The sequence below is a fragment of the Sceloporus undulatus genome, chromosome 6 (genome assembly GCF_019175285.1).
Source record: "Sceloporus undulatus isolate JIND9_A2432 ecotype Alabama chromosome 6, SceUnd_v1.1, whole genome shotgun sequence".
NCBI classification, from domain to species: Eukaryota; Metazoa; Chordata; class Lepidosauria; order Squamata; family Phrynosomatidae; genus Sceloporus; species Sceloporus undulatus.
Genome location: NC_056527.1, coordinates 55,353,488 through 55,366,858, shown reverse-complemented (window position 1 = coordinate 55,366,858; position 13,371 = coordinate 55,353,488). Strand labels below are relative to the sequence as shown.

At 40.8% G+C, this 13,371-nt stretch overlaps 1 protein-coding gene across 4 annotated transcripts; it reads left to right on the top strand.

Annotated features, from left to right (window-relative positions):
- Positions 1 to 271: 271 nt before the first annotated feature.
- Positions 272 to 10,108, top strand: LOC121932494 (C-C chemokine receptor type 5-like). 4 transcript variants are annotated; one of them, XM_042471135.1, is made up of 6 exons: positions 272 to 506; positions 2,470 to 2,515; positions 5,184 to 5,266; positions 5,544 to 5,665; positions 7,680 to 7,722; positions 7,975 to 10,108. In XM_042471135.1, the coding sequence occupies exon 6, from the start codon at positions 7,986 to 7,988 to the stop codon at positions 9,054 to 9,056; it is 1,071 nt and encodes a 356-aa protein (XP_042327069.1). In that variant the 5' UTR covers positions 272 to 506; positions 2,470 to 2,515; positions 5,184 to 5,266; positions 5,544 to 5,665; positions 7,680 to 7,722; positions 7,975 to 7,985; the 3' UTR covers positions 9,057 to 10,108. The 4 variants fall into 4 exon arrangements, with proteins under 4 accessions (XP_042327069.1, XP_042327068.1, XP_042327067.1 ...); XM_042471134.1 differs by having other exon boundaries at positions 2,419 to 2,515; XM_042471133.1 differs by having other exon boundaries at positions 2,404 to 2,515.
- Positions 10,109 to 13,371: the final 3,263 nt, after the last annotated feature.

Sequence of the window (13,371 nt, the reverse complement as noted above, 5' to 3'; positions counted from 1 at the left end):
ATCCCTTTTCACTTTATGTTGAAACAGACTAACACAGTTATCTCTTTGAAAGCTACTATGATTTTTAGCAAAACGTATAGTCCAATATTTTTCTTCTTCAGCTTTTCCTAGACACTTGGTTATTTTCACTTTTAATTCTTAATTTATTTTCTCTCTCAGTTTCTCATCCTCTTTCTTCCCATCTCCAGAATGCCTGAAAATCTCCTTCCCATCTTTCTCACCTCCTCTTTCCTTTTCTCTCCCTCCTACAACTCCTCCCTACATTCATCCTTTCCCTCATTTCCAGTCCCTCTTTCTCACTCCTGTGCCTCTCTCTCTTTCTTCTCGCACAATTCATGTCAAAATGACTCCTCTTCCAATTCTCTTCTCTTTCTCCCTGCCACTACTCCTGTCTAAATGTTTTCTTCCCTTCTCTTTGTCTAGGTAGGAATGCCCTTGTACACCAAAGCGAGTTTGCATGGGGGAAATGTGTGGCTGGTAATACTGATCTCTCTTCGTTTTAACAAGTAAGTATGGACTATTGATGGGTCACCGTGGACCAGGAAAATGCTATTTGAAGTAGAATTTCTTTGCTTGGGTAAACTAGTAGCATACCTATTATATTTGACTGCTGGTGTGGATCATTTTTTAATTATATTGTTTTCCGGGTCTGGTGGAGCTGCTGGAGGAGACTCACTTTCCCACCCAGCCAGCAAAGCCATCAGACTGGGAACTTCAGCGCTCCCTCTCACCAGTAGCTTCAAGTTTTCTAGATCTGATAGAGCTGCTAGCTGGGTAGGAAAGAGAGGAGACTTGTCTCTTCTTTCTTCTTCCCATTCCGTTTGTTTCTCACTGTCATTCCCTGTCTCCTTCTACCCCAAGTATTCATCAACTTTGTCCTCTTTCTTTCCCTCTCTTTCTCTCCAAATCTTTCTTCTTTGCCCCCTTGAAACCCTGATTAGGATGGATTAGATTCATAGCATAGAAACACTGTAAGTTCAATTAAATTCAGAAGAGCTTACTTCTGAATAGACATGTATAGATAGGATTGCCCTGTTGGATCATCACCATCATTGCCTCCCCCAAATACCTGATGATCATTACTACCATTGTTACAATTATCATTGCAGAGGGTAAAATGCATTGCTGGGGAAATCCATTTTCTTTCTAACTACTGTATATACTCGTATAAGTCTAGAATATTTAGTAAAAAATTGACTCCAAAAACCTGGGTTGACGTACCCATGGGTCAGTTGTAAATACTGTACTTTAACTCTTATAAAAAAAAAGGGAACCATTCCCTGGTGAAAGGCACGAGCATAATGTGTCCTGGAAGTACTGACCCCTTTCTACTCTCTCATCCATCCAGCCTTTAGGGTAAGCCCAAATTGTTATGCCTGCATCATTTTCCTTTGCTTCATCATTTAGATCCTTTGTTGCATGCCCCTAAGTTTTATCATTGACTTATCCATGGGGATCATATCAAAATCCTTAATTTTGGCCCCAATACTTGCTCTCGACTTGTACAACTTATAGTTGAGTATATACAGTACTATACACTTTGCAAATAAACCTGTGGGTAATATGGAATCCTGCAGAGATGGCAGATGATGTCATGGACCCTGTTCATACAACAGTCACAGGGTGTTGGCCATATGATCCCCAAACCTACTACACTAGTGATATGAACCCTATGCCAGTGTTCTGTTTTAACCCTGTAAAGGTCACTCAACATTCTGTGGCCACTGGATAAACTCATCCTTAGTGGGAATTCTGAGAGGGTTTTAGGGGGAGGGGATCTACAAACCTTGAGTATGGGTGATGCAAATTGGCCATGTAAAGATCTGCACTTGAAGAAGGAGTTCTCTCTTGACATACTGTCTGTATATCCTTGTCTATTTTTTACATTATCAATCTAGCTTTCTATAGACAAGACGATGGACACGGGGAAAAACGGGGGTTTAAACAGTGATTTTCTCCGGAAAGTCGTGCAATTGTGGTAAAGATTTCACACACTGTCATGATTAAAGATGACTTATACCGGGAATAACCAGGGAATAACCAGCAACAAATCATTCACAGGGAAATAAGTCAACATTAATTGCAATGTGTGTGAAAATCTTCACTGCGCTTGCACGACTTTCCTTGGAAAATCACTGTTAAATGCCCAATTTTTCCCATGTGTGATAAACTCCATATGATCCAGGTCCCCTTTGCATGACCATTTTAAAATTAGGACATTTTCTCACAGTGATTCTGCAGACAAATGTATTCATGGTATATGGTATTGCTCACTCTTTATAGTTGCCCAAGTCCAGAATGGATTTGTGAAATGGGGTTTTCTTTGGCAAGCTTAACATTATTTACAAAGGTGGGTAGCATTAAGGAACATTTTCAGACTTTGTAGTACTTATTGCAAAACAGTTTGTCTTAATACAGGAAATGATAGATTTCTTTCAATCTGAGCATAGAATCTTGTGATTTGCTTAGTCACAAAAGTGGAGACTTTCTTCTCATCAACAAGACACTTGGAGTGGTAAGTAATCTTTTCATTTTTCTTCTTGATTGTAACTACTAAATGGATAAAGCAACATAATCTGTTATCGGTGATAGGCTCAGACATAATAGCTGTTTGCCAGCTACCATATAAAACATGTCACCCCATGGAGCCTTATTTGTATATGAATGAATAATGCATTTACATTTGGAGCCAATCTGTCTATCTGTGTATGTGCCCTCAAGCTGCCTGTCAACTTATGGTGAGGGTCTCCTTAGGTAATACTGAGAGTCGGCTTGCCGTTGCATTTCTCTGAAATACCCACAGCACCTATAAAAGTCAGTACTGCATCTAATAACAGAGATGTATATGTCTAGTATGAAAAGAAATAATTTGAGATACCATATCCACCTCGTGGAACATACTTTTTTGTTTCGTTTTGTCTTTAGTTAAGATCACACCCTGTAATGCCTTCTCAAGAATAAGTCCTACTTGAGGTCACACATATGGCAAGCCCTAATATAGTGAATGGGGTGTGCACCACACCATGTGCCATGGGGAAGCGCCCCATTCAAACAAATGCGGCTTGATCTTATGCAGATTTTGTCTTATGGGGGGGGGGTCCTGGAACAGATCCCCCACGTAAGGCAAGGGTGCACTGTATAATTTTAATTTTGCTAGTTGTTTGTTACAACTATTACCATTACATTCAGTGTGTTACATGGGAATTATGATTTGTGAGTAACATTAGTTCAGAAAATATGACGAAGGATTCCGTATGTTATGGTATAGGAGGAGGTCAATGGAGTGTTTGTGTGTGACGAGTTACTGCACCAGGCGATGCCAACCTTAGTGATGCCACTGCCAGGATCACAGTCTACCAATAGAGCAGAAATGCTCATTCCTCTTTTGAGAGCTATGCCCAATATTCTTTTTGTCTAAGCTTTCTGACTCAGAGTATGCCAGTGAGCTAGAATGGTGGCCATTATTTTGGAGAAGGGGTAAGGTACAACAATGAAAATCATAGATAGTGAGTTTCTCCAAACCTGGCTTTCTTTTCTGCGTGCAGTGCAGGAAATAAGGGAATAAGAGCTGAACCAGGGAATAGAAATGGGCAAATGTTCTTGTTTGCAAAAGGAGAATGAAAATACCAATCCAAAGCCTGATACAGACAGGCCAAAATATAGCTGCTTCGGGTCACTTTGGAGGTATGCTGTTTAAATGATGCATGCCTCCTAAGAGTCCGGAAGCTGTGCCAAAGCCATGATCCAGTCCTAAGGACTAGAGTGCAGCTTTGGTGCAGCTTCTGGACTCTTAGTACGCATGCATAATTTAAACAGCATACCTCCAAAGTGACCTGAAGCAGCTTTATTCTGGCCTGTCTGTATGGGGCCTAAATGGGAGGAAGAAAAGCTCAGACTTTCCATCTCCACATCTGTTGTGACAGCTACGAAAAATAACATTTTAAGATCTCTTCTCGTTGTTGTACGACTTCATTCCTGACTTATGGCGACCTTAAGACAAACCTATCATGGAGTTTTGCTGGCAAGATTTGATCAGAATGGGTTTGCCTTTGCCTTCTTCTGAGGCTGAGAGCATGTGACTTGCTCAAGGCCATTCAGTGGATTTCCATGGCCAAGCAGGGATTCGAACCCAGGTTTCCAGAGTCATAGTCCAACATTCAAATCACTACATCACACTGGCTCCCTTTTAGGACTACAGCTCTCAAAAATCACCCAGCTGGCATTACCAATACATTGTTGAACCAAGACATTGAATTTTTTATTAGCAAAACTGCAGGCTTCAGAGCACAGAGGAGTTTCTTCTTTATGACCACAAATCACACTGAGTGATTTTATTTATAGATTACTATTTCAGATTACCTCAAGATCACAGATGAGCCACCACATGTTTTATAGAGTTACTAACCAAGGCAGCACTTGCCTTGCCTTGGTGCCCAGGAAGTCTTTAGTGGTTATTCAAGTCCTTATATGGTACACTTGAGACATAAAGGCAATATAGATGTTGAGTCAGTGAAGCATGAGCACCAAAGCAGAAATTTACAGAAATTCAGTGAAGTTCTGGGCCTTTTGATATTACTCATTCTTATCTGGTGTTAGCTTTGGACTCAGAGGAACACAGAAAGCATTGGCCTGGTGTGTGTGAGTGTGTTTAGTTCCATAGTTGACCAGCCAGAAATTCATTTGGAAGAATTCAGGAAATGGGAAGCTCTTTCCTCATTCACAGAATTTTCCTGGGCTCCAAGATGAGCCAACAGTGTGATGCAGCAGCTAGATAAGCCAATGCAATTCTAGACTGCATCAATAGAAGTACAGTGTCTAGACCAAGGGAAGTAATAGTGCCACTCTATTCTGCTTTGGTCAGGCCTCACCTGGAATACTATGTCTAGTTCTGGGCACCACAATTCAAAAATGGTCTGGAAACATGCCCTATGAGGGGTGACCTAGTGAGCTGGGTATGTTTAGCTTGAAAGAGTGGTGGAGTCTCCTTCTTTGGAGGTTTTTAAACAGAGCCTGGATGACCATCTGTCGAGGTGCTTTGATTGTGAGTTCCTGCATGGCAGGGGCTGGACTGAATGGCCCTTGTGGTATCTTCCAAATCTATGATTCTATGATGCTCACACCTTCCATTGTAAATATATTTTGTTTTTCCACCAGTTTTTCCTTTATCTCTTTTCTTACTACAGAAAACTTGTTAAGGACAGAAAGATGTACCAGCACTACAAACTATTTTGATCAGCGCCACAAAAAACCATCTCTCACTTCTTGGGTATGTGTCCACATCATACGTTGAACAACTCTTATGTAATCATGGTGAGAGCTGTGAAAGTTCTATTTTTTTATCGTTCTCCGTCTGTCCGTCCGTCCGTCCACCCGTCCCTCCCTCCCTCTCTCTCTTCCTGCTTTTCAAGAATATCCTTCCTTCCTTCCTTCCTTCCTTCCTTCCTTCCTTCCTTCCTTCCTGTCTTTCTTTTTTCTTTTTTAAACAGGACTTATTATCTCTAGAATGGTGCAAAGCTAAAGTGATTTCCTCCTTCCTTAAACAGGTCCAGCTGCTGACCAGGAAAAATAAGAAGGCCATACTGTGGAATTAAGGATCCAAAAGAAATGCTTTTTGGTCTCACACTCTGACAGCCAGGTTTATGCATTCTAATATACTATCCAAAAGGTTTGTAAAGCCCTCATACATTGTCCATGCACTAAGGAAATGTTTCACCAAGCTATGCATTTCAGACTGATGTTTGTGTTAACTATCAGACTGGCCATCTGTTTTCTTCTGAGTGAGCAATTTACACTATTAGGAATCTCCAGTACCCTTCTGTTCTACTGAACTTTAAAAAAATGTTGGATGTAATGTTTGTTTGCTGTCTTAGCAGTTTCTAAGAATTCCATATTAGCCATGCCAAATATTGTTATATTCAGTCCTATAGCACCTTAACCAAAAGCAAAGCCATGTTAGGAGTGTATCACACTGGGGCTAATGTTGGCATTAAAGAGAGATTAAAGTGCATTTAAAACAGCCTGCAAATAAAGCGAAAATAGCAAGTAATTGCATGAATGATTATCACATGCGATTGCGCAAATAAAGCGATATTGGAAATGCATTGCTGAAATCCTGAAAGTAAAAAGATGTGTGTTAATGCTTCTTTGTGACCACTTTAATGGCGGGTTTTGTGCAATGTCGTGTGAAATCATTTTGTGTAATTACACGATTTTTCCAGGATATTCATGGGATAAACTCTTTCATATGATAAACTGTTTAGATCCTTTCTCTATTAGAAAATAAAAGCTTAATCTTGCTTAATTCTGGAATATAACATATTACAGTTTGAATTATAAAGCATCATAGTCACAGCCAAGATACCATGAACAAAGAAACAGGTTTGATTCTCATCCATTGGTGCTGATGAATCATGCTATTGCTATTGTTTATTGATTTATTGCTATTAATTTTTGTTCTGTGTCATCAGGTTCAGTTGCTTGTGATTCTTATTGCTGGGATAAAAAAAACCACAAACATTTCATTCTGAAATGCAAATACTGTTTAGTTTGAGACACAGAAAGTAAAACCTCTTTTTCTAGACTGATTTGCATTGGCATTTTGTCTGGGGAAGGACAATAACATCTGTGTGATCTATCTGCACAGCAGCCCAACTAGATTAAATGGAAAGGGGATAAATATAACCTGTATTCAAAACTTCTGCTGATGGATTTCCCAGCGATCTTTCTCACCTGGTCACAGATTCATTTGAGAAAAGGCAATTTGGCATCAAAAAGATGCTGTCCCTACTGGACAGTTTTCAGGTAGAGTCCAGTGTATCTGTCTGGGACCAAACTCACTTCTGTTTCAAGATCTAGAAGATTATTTGTTGTTGAAGTTTTTGAATTCTTATTACCTGTACCAAATTTAGCAATCATAAGATAAAGGACATCAGTTTTGACCCAATATGTCCATCCTCTTGTAGTTGACCTTATCCTTTCTAATCATTGACAAGAATCTTATCTGACACTCTTTTTTTAATGATAGTTTTAAATAAATCCTTAAAATGATTTATCTATTTAGGACATTTGGACATTATTGGAATAGAAATAATAGGTTGACTTTAATTTGACAGAAATCATAGGTTGTTCTTAAACAGTAGATCCCCAGACACAATGATCAAGTTCAGTCATGTCTGGTGACTTCCATGTCAGTAAAACAGTCAGGTCACTCCAGACTTTAGTCCAGACTTGAAATGATTTATATAAGATGCTGAACCTTTTTTAGGGATAGTCTGGACTAAAACATATTTATTATTTAAAACATAGAGTGTATTCACTGTCCTACAGACATGGAAGACTTGCACTTCCCATTACTCATGTTTCCATATCACAAGCCATGGTCTGGTTTGCTGAGATATGGTTTCTGTGAAGTGTAGACCCACCTCTGCCATTATTTATCAACCAGATCAAACTATAATCCAAACCCACAGTCTCTTTAAACCATGACTTATTGTGACATCTAAATCCACAACAGCAGTTTATTCCTGGCTTGTTTCCCAACAAATCAGATGCCACAATTTAAATGATCTATGGAGCAATTTGTGTCTTAACCAACAAACCAAGATTAATACAAACCATGGCTTATTGTGGTATGCAAATATACCTAGAATATTAACTTCCACATCTTTTCATATTTCCAGTGATATACTTGGAACACACAGTTCTATACTTGAGGAAGAGAAGGTAATGGAAAAACAATTATAGCATTATATACAAATATATAGAATTATGTTAATGTTCATTTATTTCTCATTTTTGCTTGGATCTTTTTTGTTGCTATTTAGGCACTTGGGCAATATATTGATTTCCATCAGCAGTCCAAATATTCTGTATCTGTTTTCATTGATTCTCATAAAATTATGCATTCAAGTATAGTGTTATATTTTTATTTTACTGTGATATTCCACATTATCTCTATGAATTTTTCATTACCAGGAGAAAGGAAGATGAATACTTCTATTGGAATACTGGATGAGTTCACCACAACTTTCAACTATGATGATATAATAGAACCAGTCTATAATACTCATGTCAACATATTCACTTCCTATTTTGTGCCACCACTTTACTCATTGGTGTTTATATTTGGCCTGCTGGGAAATGCACTTGTTGTGCTGATCCTCATCAAATACAAGAGACTCAAGAGCATGACCGACATCTACTTGCTGAATCTGGCCATCTCTGACTTGCTTTTCATTATCTCGCTTCCATTTTGGATTTATTATGTAGCACATGAGTGGGTATTTGGCAATGAAATGTGCAAAATCTTCTCTGGAATCTACAGTGCGGGTTTCTTCAGTGGAAGCTTCTTCATCATTCTTTTGACAGTCGACCGGTACCTGGCAATTGTTCATGCAGTGTTTGCACTTAAAGCTAGGACAGTTCTCTATGGTACCCTCTCAAGTGTTGTCACATGGGCTGTAGCAATATTAGCTTCTATTCCTGCATTCATAATTTACCATGTTCAAAAGGAAAATGAGAAATGCAAATGCAACTTTTTTTATCCTCTTGGAAAGGAAAAAGAATGGAGGCAAGTTATAACTTTAATGACATTCACTTTGGGCTTAGCCATTCCATTAGTCATAATGGTGTTCTGTTACATTCGGATTATAATGGTTTTGATGAACATTCACAATGAAAGAAAGAGGAAAGCCGTCAAGATTATTTTTCTCATAATGATTGTTTATTTCATTTTATGGATGCCATACCACATTGCCATTTTATTGCAGACCTATCAAGATGTATTTTTTTCAGTTGACAAATACATTGATAGTGATGGCAATCTGAGACTGGCCATTGAAGTGACAGAAGTCATTGCTATGATTCATTGCTGCCTCAATCCTGTGATCTATGCCTTTGTGGGGGACAAATTTAGGAAATATCTCTGTATCTTTTTCCAAAAGCATGTAGCAGTATACTTCTGCAGGCTTTATACAGGTCGACACTGCTCTAAATTAGAACGGTCTACTTCCTCCTACATAAGTACAACAGAACATGATATTTCTACTGGTTTGTAAAGTGCCTTTCAGCTGTGTATATTTTTGAGTCTTTTCTTATTGTAGTTTCATTGTGTGAGTAGGAATATCAGAGTGGTAAGAGGGAGCAGAAAACAATATGTTATGCTTGATGATCCTATGGATTTTGGAAGGAAGCCCTTTCGATAATTCTTCCTACCTGTAAAGGGAATGGCTCACATGAAAGGAACTATCCTGAGTACTGAACCTATCTGAGGCTGGTTCAGCATCTTGGATAGTGCCTTTAAGGTTTGTCCTAAAACCCAGAGCAGATTCACTGTTGTGAATGGCAATAGACACAACCAAGCTTCAGTATGAGCATTTGAGGAACAGCCAGCGCAGAGGGAAATAGCCACAATCGGAGCAGCCCCAGATGTTCTAGTATCAGCCTACATAGGAAAGGCAGGCTAGAGCACAGGGACATTGCTGGATGCAGTATTGGCACTGCTCATGTAAACATCTTTCCCAGTTCTGATATCTTGGCCTTGATTCTTGTGACCTCTAGCAATGGCTTCTCCAGCTTATCCTTCTGCACATTCCTCCACCTGCTCTGTTTCGCTCTGACAGATTTTATCAGCTTTTGACATCTGGACTCTCCTTAGCTACATTCTTCACTGAGTTATTTTCAACAACTTTCTGACTCTAGCCACCAGCCTTCACTGCTTCCGGGAAGAAGTACTACAACAGAAGATAACAGGAAGATTGTGGTCCCTTCTCATGATGCAATTCTAGCACATTCATACCATCTTAACTGCCACACCTGGATCCTACAGAATCCTGAGATTTGTACTTTTATGAGTCATTTAGAATTCTCATTTAGAAAGCTGTAGTACCTCACCAAACTGCAAATCTAGTATCCCACAGGATGTTATCATTAGTTAAACTGAATCATAGCACTATAATATTGTAACATGAAACAGGCCTATATCAAACATATGCTGATGGGCAGAGATGTAATTTTTGTAAGAGATGCAAATTTGTAAAAAAAAAACCCAACAACCTTGCAATTTTTTTTACATAAAATACTGGAATAAAACTGAAATTTAATAAATAAATACCACTCTCTAGCTTTGAAAATCAAGTGTGTGTAAAAAAGTCAAGCTGTGTCAGATAGCATTTTGCTCAATATTAGATGCTGATGTTGATCTATATATTTCTGAAGACTGAGATAATTAAATAAGATCTCAGAAGATATCAAAACATGGGTAGGTTTTTGTGGGAGAGTACAGTCCGTAAAATAATTTGGAACCGAGCCACGTAGCACTGGGTACCTGATACATAAGCAGACAACATCACAGATAGTAAAAGGTAGTACTAAAATAATCTCAGTAGAAACTGAGAACACACGAGCAGTTTAAAGGCCTGGGGAAATAAAAACATATTTGCTTGATACCTAAAAGATTTTAATATAGATTTTTCAGGGGAGAGAGTTCCACAGATGGAGCATCACAAATGAAAAAAGCCCTTTTATTGCTATCCACCACCCATCAGAAGCTGGCAAGATGCAACTTTGAGAAAAATTGCAGTGTACAGGCTGGTATTTCTTACACAGGTTGGTGCACATAAACTAGGCCAATCCCAATATATATTTCTACCTAAAGTGAAGAATAGCGCCTATTCCTGTTCTGTGTAGCAAAGCCAACTGAACTAAAAGTTGGATCATTCTTCAGTATTAATGATTGTCAGTGGCGGTTGGTGGTCACTGGGGTTTGTAGGCCATGAAGAACAGGGTCAGCAGAGGTGGAGCCTTCTCTGTCTAGTTTTCCACTCAACATCCTCTCTTGCAAGGTCTAGGTAGATGGAGAAACTGTAGTACATTCATATGAGTATGCCCATCACAACTTCCCCACTTGCTATCTATTCATACATAACCATTTAGAAAAGGTCTGGGGGGAAAATCCAAAGGCAACTCTTATTACAGAATGAGAAAGAAAAGCAGTCCTACAGAAAGTTCCACTCCCTGAAAAATTTGTAATAGAGGGGGTTTGGGTGTCTGAGAGGGACACCACAATAAAACATGCCTTTGCCATCCCACTTGTCCAGCAGTAGCAACAGGTCACATTCATAAGAACACCACCTCTCCCACAGTAATCCCATGCCATACTCCCTATGGAGAACAAAACATATGAGGAAAGGCTGAGGGAGTTGAGGCATATTCAGACTGATGAAGACTGAATAGAATTGCACTTTTAAATATTTAAAGGGGTGTCACAGAAAAGAGGGTACAGGTTTGTTCTCTGCTGCACCAGAGGGTAGGACCAGGTTGAATGGGATAACAACAACTACAAAAACAACAATGCAACAGCAACAACAACAACAATGACAACATGTATTTCTTACCCGCTTCTCTGCATAGATCGAGGCAGGGAACAAATACAAAGAGCATCTGTTGAAGCACACATTATTTTAAAAGGACAAATAAGATGTACATATATTAAAACAATCCACATTTTAAATTCACAGTTTAAAAATCATCTGGATAAGCCTGCCAGAAGAGACTGGTCTTTAATGCAGTTTTAAATCCAGACAGTGTATTCATCTGTCAAATCTCTTCTGGCAGGTTTTTCTACAGTTTAGGGGTGGTTGAAGAAAAAGTTCTCTGGCTGACAGTTGTCTACCTCGTTCTGGCTAGCTGAAGTAAATGTCCACCAGAGGATCTGAGTGTATGGGGTGGATTATATGGGAGGAGGCAATCCTATGAGTAACCTGGACCCAAATAGGGTTGCCATAACCCGGTTGCAACCGGGTTTTTCCCGGTTTTGGCTGCACCTGCCCGGTCACGGCACGGGTGCACCCAAAAACCGGGAAAAGCCCGGTTGCAGCGGGGTTGCTGGGCAACCTTGGGGCCTCGCTGCCCTCCTCCTCCTCCCCCGCGCATGGCCGCGCGGAGGAAAAGGAGGGCAGTGAGGCCTGAGGCAGAGGAGGCTGCAGGGAGGCGGCGCCTCTTCGGCGCAGCCGCGCCAACCTCCCCGCCTCCCTGCAGCCTCCTCCCTCCTTCCTGGCCTCCGCGGGGACCAAGAAGGAGGCGAAGCCCCGGCCATCGCCGGCAGGCTCCTCGCCTCCTTCCTGGTCCCTGTGGGGGCCAAGAAGGAGACGAGGCCACGGCGATCGCCGCCGGCCTCCCCCCTCCTTCCTGGTCGCGGCAGGGGCCAAGAAGGAGACGAGGCCATGGTGATCGCCGCAGGCTCCTCGCCTCCTTCCTGGTCTCTGCAGGGGCCAGGAACAAGGCGAGGCCCCGATCCTGGCCTCCGATCGCGGCGGGGCCCAGGCGGGGAGGGAAAGCCTCCTTAAGTGGAGGCTTTCCCTTGCTGCTTGGCCTCCGCTCCCTGCCGCGATAGCGGTAAAATGTAGGACAGAATTTTCAAATGTAGGACACATGTTTTGTGTGTCCTACATTTGAAATTTTTGTCCTACATTTTTCCCAGTTTGGAGGTCCGGCACTTTGGCAACCCTAGACCCAAACCATGTAGGGCTTTAAAGGTAATAACCAACACTTTGTACCTTGTCCAGAAACAAATTGGCAGCCTGTGGAGTTATTCTAATATTGGTGTCATATTATCACTCCTTGATGTCCCAGTAAACAATCTGTCTGCTGTGTTTTGAACTAACTGAAGTTTCCGAAGTGGTAGCCCAATGTGGCAAAAGTCCAGTCCTGAGGTTACCAGCACATACACTATCATCTTTAAGGCCTCCAACTCTAGGAAGGGGTGCAGCTTGCATATCAGTTGAAGCTGATAGTAGGCATTCCTGGCCGTTGCATCTATCTGAGCTGTCATTTGAAGCACCCAAGCTGTAAACACAATCTTTCAGGAGGTGGTTGGGGAGTGTAACCCCACCCAGGACTGGTTGGCACACCTACAAACCCAGATTCGAACCCTTGATGGTAAGCACCTCTGTTTTTTCTGAATTCATCTTCAATTTCTTTTTCCTCATCCAGCCCATTACCTTTTCCAGACATTCATTCAGAGGAGACACAGTATCCTTAGCTGAGGAAATATACTTGGGTGTCATCAGCATACCGATAGAACCCTACCTCATGTTTCCATATGAACTTTCACAGTGATTTCATGTAGATACTGAATAGCATCGGAGATAGGATGGCATCTTGTGACATGCCATATTACAGCTCCTTTCCTTAAGGAGCAGCTGTCCCAAGTATGAAACCTATCCATGGGATAGGAATGAAACCACTGAAGCACAATACCTCCGAATCCCAAATTCCCCAGGTGTTCCAGAAGGATACCATGGTCAATGGTATTGAATTCCGATGAGAGGTCCAAAACACCAGCAGGGACATTTTCCATCAGTACTCAGGCAA

Coding starts and splice junctions, on each gene's coding strand:
- LOC121932494 (XM_042471136.1), top strand. CDS start 7,986: ATGAATACTTCTATTGGAATACTGGATGAGTTCACCACAACTTTCAAC.